Source organism: Diachasmimorpha longicaudata, chromosome 4 (genome assembly GCF_034640455.1).
Source record: "Diachasmimorpha longicaudata isolate KC_UGA_2023 chromosome 4, iyDiaLong2, whole genome shotgun sequence".
Classification (NCBI taxonomy): Eukaryota; Metazoa; Arthropoda; class Insecta; order Hymenoptera; family Braconidae; genus Diachasmimorpha; species Diachasmimorpha longicaudata.
Window position 1 is genome coordinate 7,941,252 of NC_087228.1, and position 21,058 is coordinate 7,962,309.

The 21,058-nt window shown below is 42.5% G+C and overlaps 4 protein-coding genes across 9 annotated transcripts in view; 2 read left to right on the forward strand and 2 right to left on the reverse strand.

Annotated features, from left to right (window-relative positions):
- Positions 1 to 156: 156 nt before the first annotated feature.
- Positions 157 to 6,859, forward strand: LOC135161618 (transcription elongation factor SPT6). 2 transcript variants are annotated; one of them, XM_064119334.1, is made up of 6 exons: positions 157 to 552; positions 631 to 688; positions 773 to 1,048; positions 1,426 to 1,545; positions 1,629 to 1,646; positions 1,814 to 6,859. In XM_064119334.1, the coding sequence occupies exons 2-6, from the start codon at positions 650 to 652 to the stop codon at positions 6,476 to 6,478; spliced, it is 5,118 nt and encodes a 1,705-aa protein (XP_063975404.1). In that variant the 5' UTR covers positions 157 to 552; positions 631 to 649; the 3' UTR covers positions 6,479 to 6,859. The 2 variants fall into 2 exon arrangements, with proteins under 2 accessions (XP_063975404.1, XP_063975405.1); XM_064119335.1 differs by lacking the exon at positions 1,629 to 1,646 and having other exon boundaries at positions 158 to 552.
- A 278-nt stretch (positions 6,860 to 7,137) lies between these two features.
- LOC135161622 (enolase-phosphatase E1-like) lies at positions 7,138 to 11,504 on the reverse strand. The gene is made up of 2 exons (XM_064119344.1): positions 11,409 to 11,504; positions 7,138 to 10,936 (listed from the first exon to the last, which is right to left on the reverse strand). Exon 2 carries the CDS (start codon positions 10,908 to 10,910, stop codon positions 7,269 to 7,271), a length of 3,642 nt encoding a protein of 1,213 aa, XP_063975414.1. The 5' UTR covers positions 10,911 to 10,936; positions 11,409 to 11,504; the 3' UTR covers positions 7,138 to 7,268.
- An 87-nt stretch (positions 11,505 to 11,591) lies between these two features.
- LOC135161643 (uncharacterized) overlaps positions 11,592 to 21,058 on the reverse strand; it is a 73,085-nt gene continuing 63,618 nt past the window's right edge. For 2 of the 5 annotated variants that reach the window (XM_064119401.1, XM_064119400.1), the window contains 6 exons: positions 15,962 to 16,031; positions 15,625 to 15,817; positions 15,434 to 15,531; positions 14,696 to 14,832; positions 14,283 to 14,639; positions 11,592 to 14,146 (listed from right to left, as the gene is read on the reverse strand). In XM_064119401.1, the coding sequence (XP_063975471.1) occupies positions 13,816 to 14,146; positions 14,283 to 14,639; positions 14,696 to 14,832; positions 15,434 to 15,531; positions 15,625 to 15,817; positions 15,962 to 16,009 (1,164 nt within the window). In that variant the 5' untranslated portion in view covers positions 16,010 to 16,031 and the 3' untranslated portion in view covers positions 11,592 to 13,815. Of the gene's footprint in view, positions 14,147 to 14,282; positions 14,640 to 14,695; positions 14,833 to 15,433; positions 15,532 to 15,624; positions 15,818 to 15,961; positions 16,032 to 16,293; positions 16,579 to 17,073; positions 17,276 to 21,058 lie in introns of those variants that run through there. The other 3 variants (XM_064119398.1, XM_064119397.1, XM_064119399.1) reach the window with 3 other exon arrangements.
- Positions 17,250 to 20,999, forward strand: LOC135161628 (uncharacterized). Its single transcript, XM_064119356.1, has 8 exons — positions 17,250 to 17,370; positions 17,457 to 17,590; positions 17,888 to 18,886; positions 19,134 to 19,362; positions 19,443 to 19,915; positions 19,981 to 20,111; positions 20,229 to 20,507; positions 20,812 to 20,999. Exons 2-8 carry the CDS (start codon positions 17,483 to 17,485, stop codon positions 20,915 to 20,917), a joined length of 2,325 nt encoding a protein of 774 aa, XP_063975426.1. The 5' UTR covers positions 17,250 to 17,370; positions 17,457 to 17,482; the 3' UTR covers positions 20,918 to 20,999.

The window sequence follows — 21,058 nt, forward strand, 5'->3', positions numbered from 1 at the left end:
CAAATTGAGGTTATGAATGGTATGTAAGTATACTACTAATTATCGGGAAAATTGCTGACGCTTATGGAATAGCTTCAACCGCAAAATTTCGTAGCGGTGGCGCATGAACTACGATGGTGGATGTGCCTGTTAGTAAGGCATAACCACAGAGTACGTGGCAGGTGGCACACTATTCGCGGCAGCCCATTTGTGATTCTTGTAGGGCTCCAGGAATATTCTAAAGTGGATTTTTTCCTTTTTCGCGTTTTTATCGGCTCCTGGGCCTACTAGAGCCAAAAACCTCCCGTCCAGTTAAGCACGTTCTTTGTAATAATGCCTTACCGCATTACCGATTCCCTGAGCAAAATTACATAGCTACGCCCTCTGTCGGATGCAACGACAAATTGTTCTTTGTAAAAGCAATGGCGTGTGCCTTACTTCGGCCATTTTTGACCACTGCAGTTCGCTGAATTAGTGAACGTGCAATTAATTTTCTTATAAATTAACGTTATCAGCAAAAAGTGAATAACAACGTAATAAATATTGCTGCAGTTCGTAGTTAAGCCCTTAAGGGTGAGTTTCAACGGATTATCAGTCACTAACATTGGAATGATGGAATGAAGAATCCACTGTGCTACTTGTTTGTTGCAGAGACCATTAGGAGTAAATAATGGCTGATTTCCTGGATTCGGAGGCCGAGGAGAGTGAGGTAAATGTTTTTTCTATTCATCTCATCAGAAATGTCACTATTCTCTGTATGTCCATTAATTAATTCCGTGGATTTGGGGCTTAGGAAGAGCAAGAGTTGGATCACAATGAGAGAAAGAAACTGAAAAAGGTTAAGGCTATGGAGGAGAGCGATGAGGACGATGAGGATGACGAAGATCGGATTAGGGAGGAATTGAAGGATCTTATTGATGACAGACCCATTGATGAGAGTGAGGGGGAAGACAGTGATGGCTCAGAAGGAAAAAAACGTAAGAAGAGTGATGATGAAGACTTTGATGATCGACTTGAGGACGATGATTATGATCTCATTGAGGAAAATCTGGGAATTACTGTTGAGAGGGTGAGTACCTGATGATTTGTTTATTTATACTTTTATTTTTCGAAATTCATGAATCTAGAAGAATTCGACCGTCAGTCGCAGATTTGTCTGAGACTTTTTTGGATTTCTAATGACTCAAGGAAATGGCATAATCTTTATCTAAGAAAATACAGCTGTTGCCTTTTTTCACAAGCCCAGGCGAAAAACAATTGATGAATATTATTTCTTAATTATTGACTCTGCCCAAAATCAATTCTCGACTACTTTGTGAAACAATAAATAATAAGATTATAAATTTCTTAAGGATAATTAAGAGTTTGTTTAACCCCTTAATGACTACCTCGTTTGTCTACCATACAACATGGAGTATAAGTTCGTGAAAATCTTGTGTGACTTAGAAACGATTCAAAAGGCTAAAACGAGTGCAAGATCGAGAGTCTGATGATGAGGAGGAGCATCATCCTGGAGAAGAGAGGGACGCCATCGCTAATGAGCTGTTCGAAGGGGGATCTGGGGATGTGAGTAAAAAAAAAGTTAGATGGACATTCCAATTGATGTTTGGTTTCTAAATATACTTATTCGTTTCTGCTGTCGTGTTAAGGAGAGGGATGCACTAGTGGTAGGTAGAGCTTGTTCTGCACACTTGATACGACTCCGGAGACATGTAATTTTCACTCTTAGGCTCGCTCATTATCAGCATATGATTCAATATCTAATGGGATTAGAATAAAGTATTCAAAAATATTTTGCTGCACGTTGAGAAGAAAAGGCATTTATTACCAACAGGAGGATGAACGGCGCAGCGAGAGAAGTCACCGACAGGAGCCCGAGACCTTCGATGAGGAGGGTAGTGAGGGTGAGTATTCGGATGCCGATGACTTCATTGTGGACGATGAGGGTCGCCCAATAGCCGAGCGCCGACGAAAAAAGAAGCCCATTTTCTCCGACGCAGCCCTCCAAGAAGCCCAGGACATTTTCGGCGTGGACTTCGACTACGATGAGTTTGGGAAATACGACGATGCTGGCTACGAAGAAGAGGAAGAGGAGGAAGAGGATGAGTACGTCGAGGATGACGGCGAGGGCGAACGTCCCAGGCGCCCTAAGAAAACCCCCAAGAAAAAACCAACGAAAAAGAGCATTTTCGAGATCTACGAGCCGAGCGAACTCAAGCGTGGCCATTTCACAGATATGGACAATGAGATAAGAATTACAGACATTCCGGAACGAATGCAACTGCGCTCGATGCCAGTGACATCGGTACCAGAGGGATCGGACGAGTTGGAGCAAGAGGCTGAGTGGATTTACAAACAAGCTTTTTGCAAGCCAACAATATCCGTTCAGGATGCCCACCTGAATGCCGAGGCTAAGGATCGTGCGAGAAAGGGCCCACAGACAGTTGGGAAAATCAAGAAGGCCCTGGACTTCATGAGAGTCCAGCACTTCGAGGTGCCCTTCATCTCTTTCTACAGAAAGGAATACGTTCTTCCGGAATTGAATATCAACGATCTGTGGAAGGTGTACAAATTTGACGCCAAATGGTGCCAGCTTCGTCAACGCAAGGAAAATCTTTTGACCCTATTCGAGAAGATGAGGAACCACCAGTTGGAGCTGTTGATGAAAGATCCAGACGCACCCCTTCCTGACTCTGTACGTATCATCAAGGACGAGGACATAGAGCGGTTGAAGAACGTGCAGACGAGTGAAGAATTGAATGATGTCCATCAGCACTTCATGCTGTACTACTCCCACGATATTCCAGCTATGCAAGAGGCTGTAAGGGTAAAGGAGAAGGAGGCTAAACGTCAGGCGAAGATTGCTGAACGCAAGCACAAGCTACTAGAGGCTGAGGAGAACGGTGAGGATCCACCACCAGAGGAGGATATAGAGATCGAAGAGGAGCTAGAAAACGACGAGAACCTCAAACACGCTGTTCGAACAGGCCCCTATGCTATCTGCAGAAAAGCAGGTCTCGATACATTTGCGAAAAAGTTTGGCTTAACACCTGAACACTTTGCTGAGAATTTGCGAGATAATTATCAACGTCACGAGGTGGATCAGGAGCCCATTGAGCCACTTGTTGTTGGACAAGATTTTGTTGGACCACAATTCAAGAATCCTGAGGAGGTACTCAAGGCTGTCAAGCTGATGGTCGCCATTCAGCTGGCTCGAGAGCCCTTGGTGAAAAAGTGCGTAAGGGAGATGTACATGGAGAGGGCGAAAATCAGTGTCACACCGACCAAGATAGGTATCAAGATGATCGATGAAACTCATCCCATCTACACCATGAAGTACCTCAAGGACAAGCCAGTTCGCGACCTGGTGGGCGATCAGTTCCTGCGACTGGTGATGGCTGAGGAGGATAAACTTGTTACTCTCACGATGAGCAACACCATCGAAGGAAATACTAGTAGTAATTATGTGGACGAGATGAAGCAGTTGTATATCAGAGATGAGTTTAGTAAAAATGTTCAGGACTGGAATAACATTCGAGTTGGAAGTGTTGAGATGGCGCTGAATGAGATGGTGATACCTGCTCTGAAGAAGGAGCTTCGTGCCAATCTTATTTCTGAAGGGAAGGAGTCGGTGATGAGAGCATGCTGTCGAAAAATGTACAATTGGATTAAAGTCGCTCCATTCACCTGTTCATTTCCTGAAGAGGAGGACGATGAGTGGGACACGAGCAAGGGGCTGAGAGTAATGGGAGTCTCGTACGTACCTGATTACTCTCAAGCTGCCTTCGCCTGTCTCATTGCTCCGGATGGTGAATGCACGGACTACTTACGTCTGCCCCACCTTCTGAAACGAAAGAACAGTTTCAGAAAAGAGGACAAGGTCATGAAGGAGGCAGATTTGTTGGCCATTCGTAATTTTATAGCTACAAAGAAGCCGCATGTTGTGGTCGTTGGTGGAGAGTCCAGAGAAACTTTGATGGTTGTCAGTGACATCAAGGAATGTATAACAGGTCTTATTGAGGAGGAACAGTTCCCAGCGATAAGTGTGGAAGTGGGGGACAATGATCTAGCCAAGATCTATGCCAACAGCAACAAAGGAACTGCCGAATTCAGGGACTATCCTAGTCTTCTTCGAGAAGCCATATCCCTTGCTCGACGTCTCCAGGATCCACTCGTTGAGTTCTCCCAGCTATGCACTGCTGACGACGAAATCCTCTGTCTCAAGTATCATAATCTTCAGGATCAACTGCCAAAAGAGGAACTATTGGAGAACATTTACCTAGAATTTGTCAACAGAGTCAACGAAGTTGGTGTTGATGTGAATAAGGCAGTGCAGCAAGCGTACGCTGGCAATCTAGTGCAATTTGTCTGTGGACTGGGTCCAAGGAAGGGTCAAGCACTCATAAAAACGCTCAAACAGACTAACCAAAGGTTGGAGAACAGAACACAGTTGGTAACTGCCTGTCACATGGGTCCCAAGGTCTTCATCAACTGTGCAGGATTTATAAAGATAGATACAAACAGTCTTGGAGACAGTACAGAGGCTTACGTCGAGGTGCTAGACGGCTCAAGGGTTCACCCTGAGACGTATGAGTGGGCGAGAAAAATGGCGGTGGACGCACTGGAGTACGACGATGAGGACGCCAATCCTGCAGGAGCAGTTGACGAAATTCTCGAGTCTCCGGAGAGGCTCAAGGATCTCGATCTGGATGCCTTTGCCGAGGAGCTCGAAAGGCAAGGTTTCGGTAATAAATGTGTGACACTTTATGACATCAGAGCAGAGCTCAACTGTAGATACAAAGACCTGAGGACACCGTATCAATCTCCAAGTCCCGAGAAGCTCTTCGATATTCTGACAAAGGAGACCCCAGAAACATTTTACATTGGAAAGAGGATTGAGGCGATAGTCACAGGAATTAGCCGGAGAAAACCCCAGGGTGAGCAGCTGGATCAGGCGAATCCAGTGAGGAACGACGAGACTGGTCTTTGGCAGTGTCCCTTCTGCCTCAAAAATGACTTTCCAGAATTGTCTGAAGTCTGGAATCATTTTGATGCTGGGGCATGTCCTGGAAAGGCTACTGGTATCAAGCTGCGTCTGGACAATGGGATCTCTGGTTACATTCACATTAAAAATCTTTCTGATAAACACGTAGCTGATCCTGAGGAGCGAGTTGCCATGGGACAGACTGTCAACTGCCGAGTCATTAAAATTGAAGTTGACAGATTCAGTGTCGAGTGTACCAGTAAGAGCAGTGATCTCGCTGATAAAAATCACGAGTGGAGGCCACAGAAGGATCCCTTCTACGATAATGAGGCTGAATTGAAGGACATGAAGGTCGAGGATGAAACGAAAAAAGTCAAGCAGACACAGACCTACGTGAAACGAGTCATTGTCCATCCATCATTCCATAATATCAGTTATTCAGAGGCTGAGAAAATCATGAGGACGATGAAGCAGGGGGAGGCGATCATAAGACCTAGTAGACAGGGCTCAGATCACCTGACTGTCACGTGGAAGGTGACTGACGACATCTATCAGCACATAGACGTTAAGGAGGAAGGCAAGGCAAATGAGTTCTCCTTGGGAAAGAGTCTGTGGATAGCGTCTGAGGAATTCGAGGATTTGGATGAAATAATTGCGAGGCATGTAAACCCCATGGCAGCTTATGCTTCAGAACTACTGGACTTCAAGTACTATAAACCAGGAGTGAATGGGCTGAAGGATAAGGCTGATGAGATTCTCAAGGGACAGAAGAAGGAGAATCCTGGGGGAATTCCTTACATCGTGTCAGCAGTCAAGAAGTGCCCAGGAACTTTTCTCCTGTCTTACTTACCCAGGGACAAAGTGGTTCATGAGTATGTTCAGGTGACTCCAGAAGGCTTCAAGTACAGGAGACAGATGTTTGGCAGAGTCAATGACCTGTTCAGATGGTTTAAAGAGCACTTTAGGGAGCAGATACCGGGACAAAATACACCCAGCACTCCCAGGGGTGCTCAGACATCTAGGACGCCTTACCACACGACACCAGGGGTTGCCATGAATCAGGAGGCCATTCACAGGGTCGCCCAGAATCTTCCAAGCCACATGCTTCATTCATTATCCCAAGTTGCCAATCAGACTCCTCACTATCCTCCACACACTCCTGGTGCTGCTGGGGCTGCTTATGTCTATCCAAATACTCCGTACACACCCTCTGGACAGACACCCTATATGACCCCATATGCCACACCAAGAAATCATCAGTTCACACAGCCAGCACCACCTCATCGGTCTACTCCCTCCCACAGACCCACTGCCCAGATATCTACTGCTGCTCAAGATGCCATGGACTGGAAAAAAGCTGCTGAAGCCTGGGCTAGGCTTAAGACCACACCGAGGTACGATGGAAAGAGATCTAGAACACCCTCGAGTAAATCCCCCAGAACACCCCAGACCAATTCAAGCCCCAGGTCTATGTCTCTCAGTGGAGACTGCACACCTCTCTGGGATGAGAGCTAGGGAATTTAATCATGATTTATCGAATCAATTTTATTTTGGTTCTAATTCAATTCGTCTTTCCCTCTAGGTTGTCTTGTTTAGGTTTAGACAATGATTATATTTTGTATAATGAACGTGACATGATAATAAAAGTCATATTTAACGCGAAGATTTTTGTTAACATTGCTGATCCTCATGGATTTTTATTTGATTAGTTTTATTTTGTAAAGATTGTTTCGTAAAGAGCAGTCGCGTCAGCTGGTGTATTCATTTTTTTATAGAATAGAATGACGAAATCCGTACATTCGATGGGAAATATTGGAAGCGATTTTTTTTATTTTCTTAAATTATGAATGAATAAAAGATACAGATTAACAAAATATCTGTGAAAGCCAATCTAAATATCGAATTTTTCTTTTTATTATGACTCCCTCCAACAGTCACCAGGCATTTTAGCCCAATTTATTATTTCAGATTCTTGAAATTTTAATTGCATTTTCTACTTTTAATCATGGGGAATTAGTTATAAAATCCGAAGGAAGTGGAAAGTGTGCTTTTCAAGGAGAAGCAAAAAGTTTCCTCACTTATTGAATCAGAAAATGTAAAAAAAGCATACTGCTCATAAATATGTTAAAAATATTGCTTGGATTATCTGAAAAGGGTGAAATAAATTACATGAATTCCTTTAAACATCACTGTTATACATATATTATATCCAAAATGACAAAACACGGAAAGCTGATAACTTCATTGGCACATAGTCACAAACAGTATTCCTTAAATTCCAAACTATTAACATAAATTCAAAAAATTATATGGTCGATAACTGGTCATCGGACAGAACATCATCATGATAAGGCACATTGGTTCGATAGGTGCAAGTCAGTCCCGAAGTCTGTCTCTTCAGGCCCTCACGACGACTGCCCTTGGTGTCTTCCCGACTCCTCCCTCTGCTCTTGACGACCTCCTTCCCTTTTTCAGGAGAGTTGCCCTCTTCCCTCCGCGCCCTTCTTCTTTTCACCCTCGTCTCCCTCTCCACTTCCTCAGGACCACTAGAATCATCCTTAATATCCCTCCTGAGTCGTCTCTTACTGGTGGATCTCGTGGGTTTTGTCGCTTGTTCCAGCTCCACTGGACTGTTCTTCGATTTTCCCCCTCGATCCTCAGGTTTCCCATTCTTGTCGGCCTTCCTGACACTAGTGTTGTTCAATGTTGAACTGGCTGACGTGTCTTTGGCACTAGTGTCTTTCTTCCTCGAGGAGTTCTGCGAAAGGTCTTTCCCATTCGCGTCTTTTCTGAATGATATCTCCAGAGAAGACGGAATCGAGGACTCTTGGCTGTTTCCAGGACTGTAAACAGGTATATTGCCTTTCAGGGTTACTCTCTCCCCGGTCCAATAGCACAAAGGAGGCAAGATCCTCCTCCCCCTCGAGCTTGTTGGCACTCCAATCACGTCAATAGTCGTATTGTGACTAGTCTCCCTCTTATCAGGACTCGTCTCCTCGATGAGTCTCCTCCACTTCTCGCAGAAGTAATTGATCTTCCCAGGACATCCCTTCAAGCACTGCTTCTGTATCTCTTTCGGGACAGTGTGCTTTGTATCACAGAGTTCCCCTGTCAGCTGATAGAATTGGTGGACCTCAGTCTCAATGACCTGTGCATTAACTCGTCTCAGAACAAAATCCGTGGAGAACCTCCTGCTCGCCACATGTCCAGCTTCATTCAACAGTTTTCCCACGAAAATCAGTCCATAATTTCCACCTGGTTTCTTCACGAGCTTGGGAAACCACGTAGTGAGAACTTTTGGATTTGTCTCTGTGCCGAATGCTCCCTTCTTCACGGAATCTTTGCTAGATTTCGACCTTTTGGATTCCTTCACGACATCGTTCAATTCCACTCGTAAATCCTTATCTTCAACGTCTGCAGGTATCAGTTCCACGGAATCCTCGAGGGAACCCTTCTTCGATCGATTCGGATCCTTTTTGGATGTATTCTGGTCTTTATTGGAACCTTGGGAAGATGATTTGGTTAACAATTGAGGAAGGGTCACTGATACTTTCTCAACATTAACCACAACCGGTTTCTTCTTCTTCTTTTCTGGGGACGTTATCTCTAGTGATACCTCCTCAATGACTTCCTCAACAATCTTAGGAATCCCTTCGTCCTTGTGGAGGGGTTTAGACCCCTTCAGGTTCTGCTTGTTTTCACTGTCCTTTTGCGTCTCCTCTTTCGTCTTCTCCGGAACAGTGGGAAGATCCTTTTGATAATTTTCCTTCAGAAAATTTCGCTTCATTGGAGCGTCGGTCAATTTCAGAGCTTTTGTGTTAGCTTTCTGCATATGTTTCATGGTGTCCACTTGCTTATGAGAATCACCCCCTACTTCGTCGTCAGTTGAACTCACGCTTGAATCGTAGGGTGCAGCCCGATAACCTCGATTTCTCAGGAATGTTTTTTCTCTGGGTCTCAGGAGATGAGGAGGCGGTTGCAGAGGCCGTCTTTCATCCTCCGTCAAACTCACGCATGAGTCGTAATTCACGAGAGGTCGTTCTGGTGCTTTCACTGTTTCCGTCTTCTGGCATTTTTTGCCATTAACCTGCGGACGTGTAGACGCAAATTTCTTCGCTGGAGAAATCCCCTCTTCTTCACTCTCGCTGACTGGGGGCTCAATGGGTCTGCGTCGTTTCTCGGTTGATCTCAACTGATCCAGGGGCTTCTCCCGAAGCCTCAGAGGCAATTTTGGTCTTCCGTCGTTGTCAGAAGACTCGTCAAGACCATCAGAGCTGTCGTAATCTTCTTGGGAGAGTTTTCTTCTCAATGGGGGATTTCGCTTTCGGTGATGAGTCTCTGAAGTTTCGGAGGGATTCGATGTCTTGTCAGAATTAAGTACCTCATCTCGATGGACACATGGCTTCGAGGGTTGAGGTCCTCGGGGGAGAGGAGTTTCAGCCGCGTCGTCTGACTGATACGACACAACGTACTTCAAACAGTCAAACATTGCAATTATTTTGTCTATGTACTCTATCGAACATCTTCTGGTCGTCAGGTTCTCAAGGATGATCTTCAGTTTGTCCTCCTGAATGATGTCTTTGAGAGACGTCAGCCCCAGTTTCCCAGCTGAGGATGGAGTCAGTGAGGCTGCTGAACTGTTCATCTGCTGGTTTTTTATTTTCTCCATGAAATTGTCGATAGTATCGTTGTTCTCTTCTCTTTCACAGTTCTTGGAGTTCGTTTCCCTCGAGCAACAGCAGCTTTTATTTTCTGATAATCCCCCAGGTGCTAAATCTCTGCTGCCATTCAGACATCCCCTAGGAGTCAACAATTTTTTATCCTCTTGTACTGCTTCACTGGACCGATCTCGTCTGTCTCTGCTCGAGTTCAAACGCTTCCTAGGGCTCAATTTGGTACTTCCTGTCATCTTTGATGTCGCTTCCGATAATTCCTCTCCTCGATTTTTTATCGATGCTGATTGTTTCCTGGGACTCAAACGTCTCCTCGGCTTGTGAATTGTGATGTCGGAGACCTCACTCTGGAGGTCGTCATCACTGTCGGTGACTGGTGTGGGCCATCTGAAGCTTTTTCTGCTGCCATCAGCCACGAAATTACTCCAGACCTGGTAGACATTCTCCCAATCATCGGGGAATCCGTTGTAAAATTTTCCTCGAATATAGTCCGGGAGTTCGTGCCTCTCATCGTTGATGTTCCCATGCAGGTGATAAATGTGATTGAAGATTGATTGCACTGTGACCGAGGAGAGCCTACGGATTACTGGTTTACTGCGAGCTACTTTTCCACAGTCCAGGGTACCCTTGATTATGAGCAGGCCCTTGTCGTTCAGAACTGGCTTCCATTTTGAGAAAATCCTGTCTGGTTTCACCTCAACTCCCGGCTGATGGTCTCTCCAGTTCTCCTTCTCGAAGGCTGTTGGGTACAGATCTCGTCCCGAAGAAGAGCCTTTTATCGAAGAGATGACACTCTGCGCAGAGAACCCCTGACGTGTACCTAACGCCCCCTGGAGCGTGGATTTTGAGTACCCTGGACCGGCTAGGGAATTCCTTCGGGACGAATGTGCGAGGATACCAATTGTCTTCGGTGGAGGCATCAGAACTCGCTCTTCTTGGGAGACTGTCCTCGGGGACTGCTTAATGCTGGAGGTCGTTAGCCCCTGGGGGATTTTTGGAGGGTTCGAGCGATTGTGCATCATCTTGTGCATGTTACGGCTTGATGCCAGGACGTCACTGCCCATGCGGGAGGAATGCAAGGAGAATCCTGCGCAGCTTGTGTCAAGGGGATCAACGTTGATGCTGGAGACACTTGGCCACGGAGGATCCAAGGGATTTATGTCACAGGACTTCTTTTGCAACTGCATATTCAGGAGCTTCACTGCTCGCTCTAGCTTTTTGTAACGCTCCTCTCGCTGAATGTTCTCGTAGGTGTTCTCCGAGGGGATCGACATCGTGGGAGGATGCCCACAGCATGAACCTTGAGGGTAATGAAAGATTAGTGGGAAGATTGGAGAATATTCGTGATAAGACTTCCAATTATTCTTTTTATTTTACTGGAAAGGTTTAAGGGCTTTTAATTTTTTTATAGCATCTGGTGCAGATTCCGCAAAATCTTGAGCAGAAGTTTTATATATTTAGAGAACCTGAGCGAAGACATTAACAAAAATTGCTAGAGTCGAAACATCAAATAAATTATAAAGAAACAACTTAAATAATGTGTCGATCCATTGTGATTAAAAATTCATCACAGGCTTGCCACCAGTCTTCAATCATCTCCAGTTTCTTAATTTTTTTTCTTGCATTTTGTTTGTTATTGCAAGACAACCCTAACCTCAAAACCAAATAGTTCAGACTGTAGAAGCAACGTTCAGTACTTGCGTTTCAATAACACGATTTTCATTACGCGAGAAATGATTTCAGATGATTGAGATTAATCCAGGAATACTTACACCAAATACCCTTTTTCAAGACCAATAATTATTTGTTATGACTCTCCAATCGTTTTTACAATGTCGTATACTAGAGAAAAGGCGGGAAAACATTACAATCGTCAAACACTCGGGGATTTCCGTGATGAACAAACGAATGAATAAAATACGAAAATTTGAACTGGTCAAAATGAAAGACAGGACTCCAAGTGCAATTATTCATTATTTAATGTATATATCACCCATCCAAGCCGCACAAGTCTTGTACCTCACGATTATAAAGATTTTTATGTTTAAATTGGTTGTTGAAGTCTAGTTGCAACACGAGGCGCATAATATCGATATTTTAATCTCTGAAAATGTCGTCGGGAAGCTTTTCATGCAGACTCGTGCCTCCCATTTTTTTACGGTTCAAGAGTTTTTATTTCATGACTGGTAGAATAAAAGAAAAATCTTCACTGAGGGGAAAAATCGTTAGTATTTTCAGAAATTGAGTGGAGGGAGAGGATATCGATTCACATATTTATTAGTTGACAATAACTGCTTCTACCAAGAGCAATTATGTGTATCAAAATCTTGATGGAAAAAATTTAATGGAACGAGGAAAAAAATATTCGAAGGGAGAAAGTTCAACAAAAAATATTGGGATAATGACTTGGGTAAACAAACCGAATCCTATTAATTTTTTTTTGAAAATTATATTCTGCATTCGAACTTTCTCAATAGAATTAGACAAAAATAATTGGAAAGATCAACAAAAATTAAATATAGTTGTGAAGCCAATTCACTTGACATTTCTGTTAAATTTACGAACCTTATTAACCGACTTATTTTCTCACTGGAATAATTCCCTGACTCCACTCAATTCCCCTTTTCACTCTCTAACAAGCAAATGCATGAGTGACATTCTCTCAATGTTTTTTCTTCATAAAATTCTCCATTATATGTAATAACGCGAAAGACAAAAATACTGAGTAATCTTTCCAAGTATTCAACAACAAATGGGAATAATTCGAGCTGTACTAATGTGATAATAAAATATCTGTCAACTGTTTGATAATTTATAAAGCACAGTTCATCAGTGTGATTACAAGCAATTGTTCGACAATTCAATAGCTCATACATCATTTCTCCGTGAGCCTCAATAATTCAGGAATTAACTCTAATAATCTGAAATGAATAAAGCACAAATAACACTGATCTTTACTGAACTAGTCATTTCAATTTTCGTTTCAATTACTTCCATTGAGTATAGACACCTGAATATTGCCACTCGATACCCTAGAGTATTAATGCAAAGGAGATATTGGTAAATCAGGGCATAAGATTATTTTTTTAGTAATCCTTCTTTCTCCTTATTATCTTCAATTTTAAGGTGCGAGGTTTTCTGTCCCAATAAATATTTCCATGAGAGAAGAAAATATTACGTCATACATGAATTGTTCCAGTCCCATTACAATTGTATAAGAATTTTAAACAATTTCAAATTTGTTCGCAAGCGAACAGAGAAAAATGGCAATCGCAAATGATTTTTCATATCATAAGAAGTGATGACTCATAAGTAATGACTTCCCTCAAAAAAATATTGATTCACCGAAAAATTGATTCGCTAACATTCCACAAATCTGACTATTCCCAAATTTATATTCCAAAACCTCTTCCTTCTTATTCCTTTAAATACTCGTTACACAATCTATGATGAATAAAATACTGATAATATACTCCATAAATCCGTCTAACACGATTTTAAATATTTTATAATAATTTGTTTCTTCATGTTCGTTATTCTTCACTTGGTGGTGCTTTTATTACAGCTATAGATATTACTAATTATAATTGCCAAGGCTCCATTACATAATTAGCCACTGTGCTACAAATTACATACGAGGAAAATGTTATCTGGATCACTCAGTATTCATATTGAAGAGTCTATTTAAATTGAAAATTTTATTATGGAGAATAATGATTTTTTTTGTTTGCCTCTCAGCCCGACTTTACAACTAAAACACAGAGTCTGCTCGCGCAAGCAACATTATCATGCGTACACGGTACACTGACAAAAAAAAATATATTCTCAAAGAAATCTTTTTTAAACCAAAAAAAAATCGTCCGTTGAAAATTTCCCAGACAGATCATCTTAATAGCAAAATTCAGCCAATACTTGATAAAACTTTATCGGTTTTTTCTTGAAGCGCCGTTCATTTTTAATCGATTTGACAGATCAAAAAATGAATAAACAAATAAATAACCCTTTTTTAAAATTATTCTCCTCCAGATTTATTTCTCCTCGCCTTAAAAATGAATTTAAAAAATCTAGATAGTTTTTCAAGACAATTCAGTCTTGGTAATTTTCAACTTGCCTTTTTTTTTTAACCAGACTTGTTTAAGAACATGTTTCATCTCCCATCAATGCAAATTTATCAATGATTTAATTTTTTTTCGGTGTCTGAGCATCACTGTAGTCCCCCTGTTGCTGACCCTTTTGATTTCTGTCTTTGTAGTCCCCACGATGATCGCGGGACTCCTGGTCTCGACGGTGACGTCCCTGTCCTCGAAATTTTCGGTTGCCACTGTCTCGGTAGTAATTGCCACCGTTGTGATAGCCCCGTTGAGACCGATACATCGGAGGATAGCACGGGGCCTCATTTTTAATACCACCGATTCGCAATTCGGGAAGGACTATACACGACATGTCGCCGTCTGCTCCTTCATCATCCAGACGATTTCGACGCTGATAGTGCGCTGAATGGTGATCGTAACTGAAGAATGCAATAATTTCTTTTCTACATTCTAAAATTTTTCACTCATCCTATCAACCCAAATTTTTATTTTGATAGGAATAATTACAGTAAAGTATAATTTGATAATAATTAACGCCTCGATATTTTAATTTACCTGCCACGTCCTCTAGACGTATTTCTCCAGTAGCTGTCCCCCTCGAGCGGTGGGAACTTGTAGCGATGCCGATTAGACTGTCCCGGATCACCGGAGGCACCTCGACTGTGATGTCCATTCTCATTACTACGACCTCGTCCATTACCACTTCTGTTCCCATTTTTCCCCGATGTCGACTCCATCGAGGCTATTTCCCTCTGCTGATCAGCATTCTGGCGTATCAGACGCTTCACGAGGGCCTCAGCGTCCACCAGACGAACCGCCAGATCAGCCTGAACATCCTGTGCATCCCCCACCTGAATTCCCACGTCCGTGACTTCATTTTGATCCTGTAGTTCCTCAGTGTTCTCCAATTTTCTGAGGACAATCAAACGTTCACAAGGGCATGATCACGAGACGATGCTCTTACTCACATTTTCTGCTCTTCTATGACATCCTGAAGCTGTTGATTTTGCTTTTTCGCCTCGTTGAATGAAACCCTGAGTTCCTCCAGGTCTCGTTCAAGTAATTCAATCTGTAGAGGAGTAACATTGACACTAACTGGGCTTCCCTGTATTCAAACACACAGATATCTAACAACGAAGTCACGGATACACTCATTAAATTAGTTGTTCATGTGTGATAACGAAATAAGTGCTGTTGCACGTGAGAAATTTTGTTGCTGAAAAACATTTTTTTGCTCTAAGAAAAAACTCGTAAAATTATACTGTTCCTCCCAAATTTGCATATATCGACCGAAAAACGATCTCTTCACAAGGATAATTTATTTGAAAGTGTTTTTACAGAACCTCCGCAAAAAAGTTGCTCATGAAAATTCAGATATCTCTTTTAGATTCAGAGATATTCCCCAGGAGGCCCTTGAGGTACCCTGAGGGAAAAAAGTTCTCAAACAATTCCCACTTAAACCAAGAAAATCTCAAGTTTAAAACTACCAGGAGTGTAAAAAAATCTCTTACTGCACAATTGAAAAGTCTCTTGACGTGAAAAACTTTTGACACAAATATCAGATATCACGAAAAAATGTGTCACATGTGCGTGCAGAAAAATCCAATTTTCTCCCGCGGGTATCAAAAGATACTATTTCCACAGTAACAGTCAACTTATCTCGTTCCACCTCAGCAATTCAGAAGTCATTAAAAATCATCAAATACCTTCGTCTTCACGAACCCATTCGAATTGTCCTCCGGTGATGATGGACTACTTGATACACATGCGGTGCCTTTTGTGAATACCAATTGAAACTGTAAATCTATCCCAGGGACAAAACAACAACATCAATTTACTGATTTTACATTCACAATTAATCAAACCACCGTCAACTCCTGGTTAATGATTCTAATACCTCTATTTCGTTGCCGTAGTATTTCCACTTCCTGATGGAGTGCGATGAGTGTCGCCTGGTGTTGCTCCTGGAGAAACTTCATGTTCTGCTCCAACAGAGCAGCCCGATCACTGATCCCCTGTTGGGATCTGATTTGAGCTGCACCATCACTCCTCGTTGGCAATGTCACCAATTCAGCACTCGGTTTTTTTCCCTTTTCCAAGAAAATCAATTATTAAGACCCCTCTGGATATCTTCCGCACTCCATTCCCACCGCAATCAATCCCTCTAATTTTAACTACACCCCGCAACTCCACCCCTCACCCCTTATCGTCCAACAAAATCATGAGTCACTGACCTGGGTGAATGGCACCGTTGGCAGCTTAACGAGAACCTTGGATGTCATGCTGATGATGTCACTGGTATCCCTGAAACCCCAAGCAACCGTTATCACCCCCGTTTACCACCCCTCACTGATAAATTGCGTAGAATTATAATAACGTCTATCCAGTGGAACTTAATTGCGTCAGCGAATTAAAGTGAACCACATCCGTCCATTAATCATCCACAACCCCCAGGTCACGGATAATCATCGAGGGACGATAATTTAAACGGAAAAATTGATTAAGTCGATATAATGGGCCCCATAAAATGCGCACACTCAATTAAAAATTGCAAATTCATGCTTACGTCGTATGATGAATAAGACCGGAACTCGTTGAGACTGGGGGATGATTGAGGGGGGTGAGACGGGGATTTTTGGTACCGGAATCAACGCCCTCACCACCAGTAGTCAATCTCGGCACCGGAGCCTCGACTCCCGGTAGAAGGCGAATTTGTCGCGTAATTTTTAATTTTTTTCTTCAGAAAATTCTTAGGTAACAGTTCGCGGGAGACGCACCAAATGCTCAGACGTTGGGGGTTCGTGATGGGGAGCAACGAGGGAAATTCTTCGGCGCTTTTCACGGAATTGAGGGATGCCGGGTGGGAGTATTGATCCACCTGAGGATGGAGGGGCGGTCATTTTGCGATTGTAGTTGCGACCGCACCTTTTTGTGTGGATTATACACCTGTGCGCAGGGGATGGGGTGGGGAGGGGATGAAGGGGTTCGATGACCGGTGACTATGAAAATGCGAGGTTCGGTTTTTTTTCGATGACTGTTTGAGTTTGGATTTATGAATGAAAATTTGGAGGGGAATTTGGTGTGAGGGGGAGGTGATTGGATTTGGGGGTGGGACTGGGAGAGAGAGGGGGTAGTTTTTTGTGAGGGAGAACTGCAGAGATGATTCATACTGAAGATAGAAAGATCACATGATGAAAGAAATGATTTAATAAATTAATTTGAATAAAGAACTTTTTTTTTGTTAAGTATTATTTCATGTGGGTAAATTGTTTTTAAAGCAAAGTGCACAAAACACTTTTCTCTATTTTTTAAAATACATTTGCAATAAAGTATAAAATCGAATTACCATCTCCAATCGTCATTCCTTCCGGAAGTCAAAAGAAAATCATTTTTCTGGAACGAATTGAACAATTTATTAATGGATTTTTGCATATATTGTGAAATCAAATTCTATAATTTTTTTTCAAAAGATCGTGCAGATGCGAGCTATGTTATCGATCAATGAACTCGCACAATGTTTACGTCTCTCCCACTCCGAATTTTTTGCAGCCCCAAACAAACTATCCACCCCCGTTTCGTCGGTGTTTGTGAAAATCCGACACACAATTACACCCGGAGTTGATTTTTTCTATTAATATACAGTGTAAGTTTTTATAAATAATTGTACAATGGCATGCAATGGACGTCAGGGATTTTCCTGATACGTAAAGAGTGAAACAATCGTTCTAGAGGAAATTCTAACCTATAAATTGGACATGTCATCTGTGGTCCCTGTAAAGCCGTTAAAATTCGACTACCTGACGAACAAGGGGTTGGAAAAATTCATTTTTTCCGACGGTGAGGACAATGACTTTGATTTCAAGGTAAGAAGAGCTAGAGTCATCGTACAAAGTGCATCTGGAGGTTTAATGAATCAGTTCATTGCGATTTGACGTTTTGATAAACATTTCGGAATGAAAGACAAACAAACCTTCTTTTCAAGCCCTATTTCATTCATATTTCTCAAACCTAAAGCTCTGGTCAATCCGTAAACTTTTTTATCTATCACTTTTCGCTGGAACCATCACTGCAGCTTCCCTTTGAACCCCCAAATATCCACCCTGACCGTAAACGTCTCATTTTGCCTAACAACCTCTTGTCGCACGGCCAAAAAATTCCAGTACGTCCCCTCGGGCCAATTCAAGCAGATCCTGAAGGACGTGCGACGTGAGAGAACCCACAGAAACGAGGAAAAACTCTGGACAAATTATCGGGACCAGAGAATCACCGGAATTCCCCTGAAACCTTTCAAGCACCCCTTGAGGGCGAATCATTCCGACATAAATCTAGACCTCCAAAGTTTTCCCCCCGAAGGAGTTTCCCAGACCCACAGGATCTCCAGATCCAGCAGAAATCCTGAAAACTTGAACGCCACCGATACCGGAGCCCTCAGCAGAAGGAGTAGCCTCACATTCCTCCTGCAGGATGCCGACGACGACGATGTCTCAACCCTGGAAAGGTCGCCAGTCTCGAAGCTGGACGTCAAGTCCAAGCACTCGAGTTCAGAGAGCACCATCAGGTCCAGCACCTATCGAAAGAATCGATTATTACGAAAATTGAATCGACTGGAGTGCAATTCAAGTCCTGATCTGACGTCTCAGTACGAATCTGGGGATGATGAGGAGTGTCTGGCGGTCCAACCACATCCAGTGATCGCCCAGAAGATTCTGGGCCTCCAGGGGAGGATCTCCGAGCTTCTGGACGAAATATCTTATAGACTATGCAGAGTTCCTCGACCTGATGGGGAGAACGACCTCAAAAGAAGGCAGAAACGAGTCGCGGAATTTGGAATTCGATTCTCGAGAAATTATCTGTACGAGCTTAGCAGACAAGTGGGAGATATTCAGAAGCACCTCAAGGGTATCCTGAAAGGCAAGGGAAGGCGACGTGCAGCTGTCCTGCACATGCAGGCCCTCGAGCAGAAGCTCTGTGCTGCACATCAACTTCTAACTTGTGCTCTCACGGCCTATTGCAATCATATACCGAGCTCAGTGCTTCAGGCACATCCTGGAAAGCTCAAGGAGATTCTGGGGACCGTCGTCGAGTTGAAGGACGTCTGCGGGAGGATTAATATCACGGCTGAGGAGGTCGGAGGGGGTGACACTGGATCACAGGGATTGGTAAGTTGATGATTCATGAATTTGTAGAAGTATTTTCTTCTACAATTATTCTAACTGAATTATTTCTTCAACTGCTTCTATTTTATTTCCAAAGGATGCTCGAAGAGATATCTGAGAAATTGTCTTTTTTGAAAGATATTTTCTGGAAAGAATTTATAAGCAATTAAGTTGCTACCATAAACTTTGTTGTCCAAAGTACTGAAGTGGGTTTTCCAATCGGACTGACAGATTTATTAATTATTTTCAGGGCAATGACTTGCAGAGTCGATGCTATGCAATTCTGTCGAAACTTCGACTTCACTCCGACAACGAGTCCCAATTATTCACTGCTCGGCAATCAGTAATGACAGGACAATTTCCCCCCAGTGTAAAAAGACAAACCAATCGTCCTGATTGCTTGAAAACTCTGGAAAATCGTTTAAGCATGTACACTATGGACTCGAAATATCGAAAGGCCCAGCGACAACGTAGACCAGGTAACTAAGATACCTGATTCGCATCTAATTAGGCATTAGTACAGTCGGTGTCTGACATGTATGTTTATAAACACCTGCAGTTACAGTTGGAGTTTATCCAAAAGACAGAAATATTCCTAGAGTGTCATTAAACAATCCCCCACCAACTCCCGAGCAGATCTACACAAATTCCATCGGTCGTAAATCATCTAAAGACTCGACGAGGAGAAAGAGACGTTATGGAGTCCATGGTGATGATATCAGCACCATGATGGATATAATACCTCGTGATTCTGTGACAGCGATAAATAGCAGAACTGATCTTGGCAATGTGGATAATTTTGGAATGATGAATCAGGGGAGTAGTGTGTCAAGGAAATTTCACTCTGTTGGTTCTAATGAGAGTAAGATTAGCATCAAGAGACGTGCCAAACAACATTTGGAGAGGAATTCTAAGACTTCCGTGAAGAGCAATATAAGTATCAATGGAACTGGCGAAGGACAGGATACGAATGAACGATTGGCTAATTTGGTTCCTGTCATTGCTGATCTCATGAGTCTGGTTGCGAATAAGGTGAATAGAGGGTTTGTGGAGGATTTGTCCAGCTCTTTTTATGATTTTTTCTGGCGTAATTTTAGCCCAGTAACGGAGAAAAGGAGAGCCAGCCGACGGTGATAGCTAGCTTACTTGAAATTATTAAAAATGTCCAGCAATCGGAGGGAATTTCCGATAATAAAACGAAGAGTGATGCTTCGGCTTCTAATATTAGGTAAAAGTCTAGGCGCAAAAACTTAATAGAAAAATCAGCTGTTGTACATGTTTGTACGAGAGGTATTTTTTTCCTCATTCCTGTATCTCTTCTTAATATTTTCACTTGAATAATTAGGTTGGCTGAAGCTCCCAGTGGTCCCCGAAACATGCAATTGATCTGCTTATCTCAAGAGAACAATAAAGGACCGTCAAATTACACCGACGCATCGTGTCAAGCTACCCAGGAAACTTCAAGACTGACAAAGAGAAAAGACTGTCGTTTAACCGAGTTGATCGTCTCCGAGGAATCCTCCCAGATGTTACTGAACTACCGGGATGAATACAACACCTCCTCCCGGTCAAGTCCAATGTATACGAGCAACAGTCCCAACAAACCTTGGGAGGTCGTCGCTTGGTGAGATAATTCATGATACAAATAACAGTCCGTTGGTCGCACTGTAGCAGAATAAATCCACATAATGATCAATTTTTTAATCTATGAAAAATCTAATAGAAATCAAGAGCTGTCTAGATTGTATCCTTGATGAAGTCTCGTGACATTTCTTATGCTCAATATCGTCCTTAATTTTTATATATTCAGTTCAAAATATATACGAGTTGGACGAATTCTGACAATTGACCACAACATAAATTGAGTGCTTTGTGTGATTCTCAAATATATCGACTGAAAAATTTTAGCGATTATAATTTTTTTACAGGATTGCGGATAAACTGGTCGACGAATTGATAGTTGATGTCTCCAAAGAGCTTCAAATTGATGACGTGATTAAAAGACTTTTCGAACTAGAATTCTTGGAATTTTAGACGCTTAATTGTACGTTTTTTTAATGCGAAAACATTTGGATGAATTTATACTTCAAGAATAAAGTGAAGCGATGAAAAAATAGGTCGAGACTTCTACCATACATTTCTGTTAATTGTCACTTTGTTAATTGACGTCAGCAG

What these genes read in the sequence shown, in the direction of transcription:
- LOC135161618 (XM_064119334.1), top strand. Translation starts at nt 650, where the DNA reads ATGGCTGATTTCCTGGATTCGGAGGCCGAGGAGAGTGAG. An exon ending in CGGAGGCCGAGGAGAGTGAG is followed by an intron (nt 689 to 772) that starts GTAAATGTTTTT and finishes TTTGGGGCTTAG; the next exon opens with GAAGAGCAAGAGTTGGATCA. An exon ending in TGGGAATTACTGTTGAGAGG is followed by an intron (nt 1,049 to 1,425) that starts GTGAGTACCTGA and finishes TGTGTGACTTAG; the next exon opens with AAACGATTCAAAAGGCTAAA.
- LOC135161622 (XM_064119344.1), bottom strand. Translation starts at nt 10,910, where the DNA reads ATGTCGATCCCCTCGGAGAACACCTACGAGAACATTCAGCGAGAGGAG.
- LOC135161628 (XM_064119356.1), top strand. Translation starts at nt 17,483, where the DNA reads ATGTCATCTGTGGTCCCTGTAAAGCCGTTAAAATTCGACTACCTGACG. An exon ending in ACACTGGATCACAGGGATTG is followed by an intron (nt 18,887 to 19,133) that starts GTAAGTTGATGA and finishes AATTATTTTCAG; the next exon opens with GGCAATGACTTGCAGAGTCG. An exon ending in TGAGTCTGGTTGCGAATAAG is followed by an intron (nt 19,916 to 19,980) that starts GTGAATAGAGGG and finishes GCGTAATTTTAG; the next exon opens with CCCAGTAACGGAGAAAAGGA.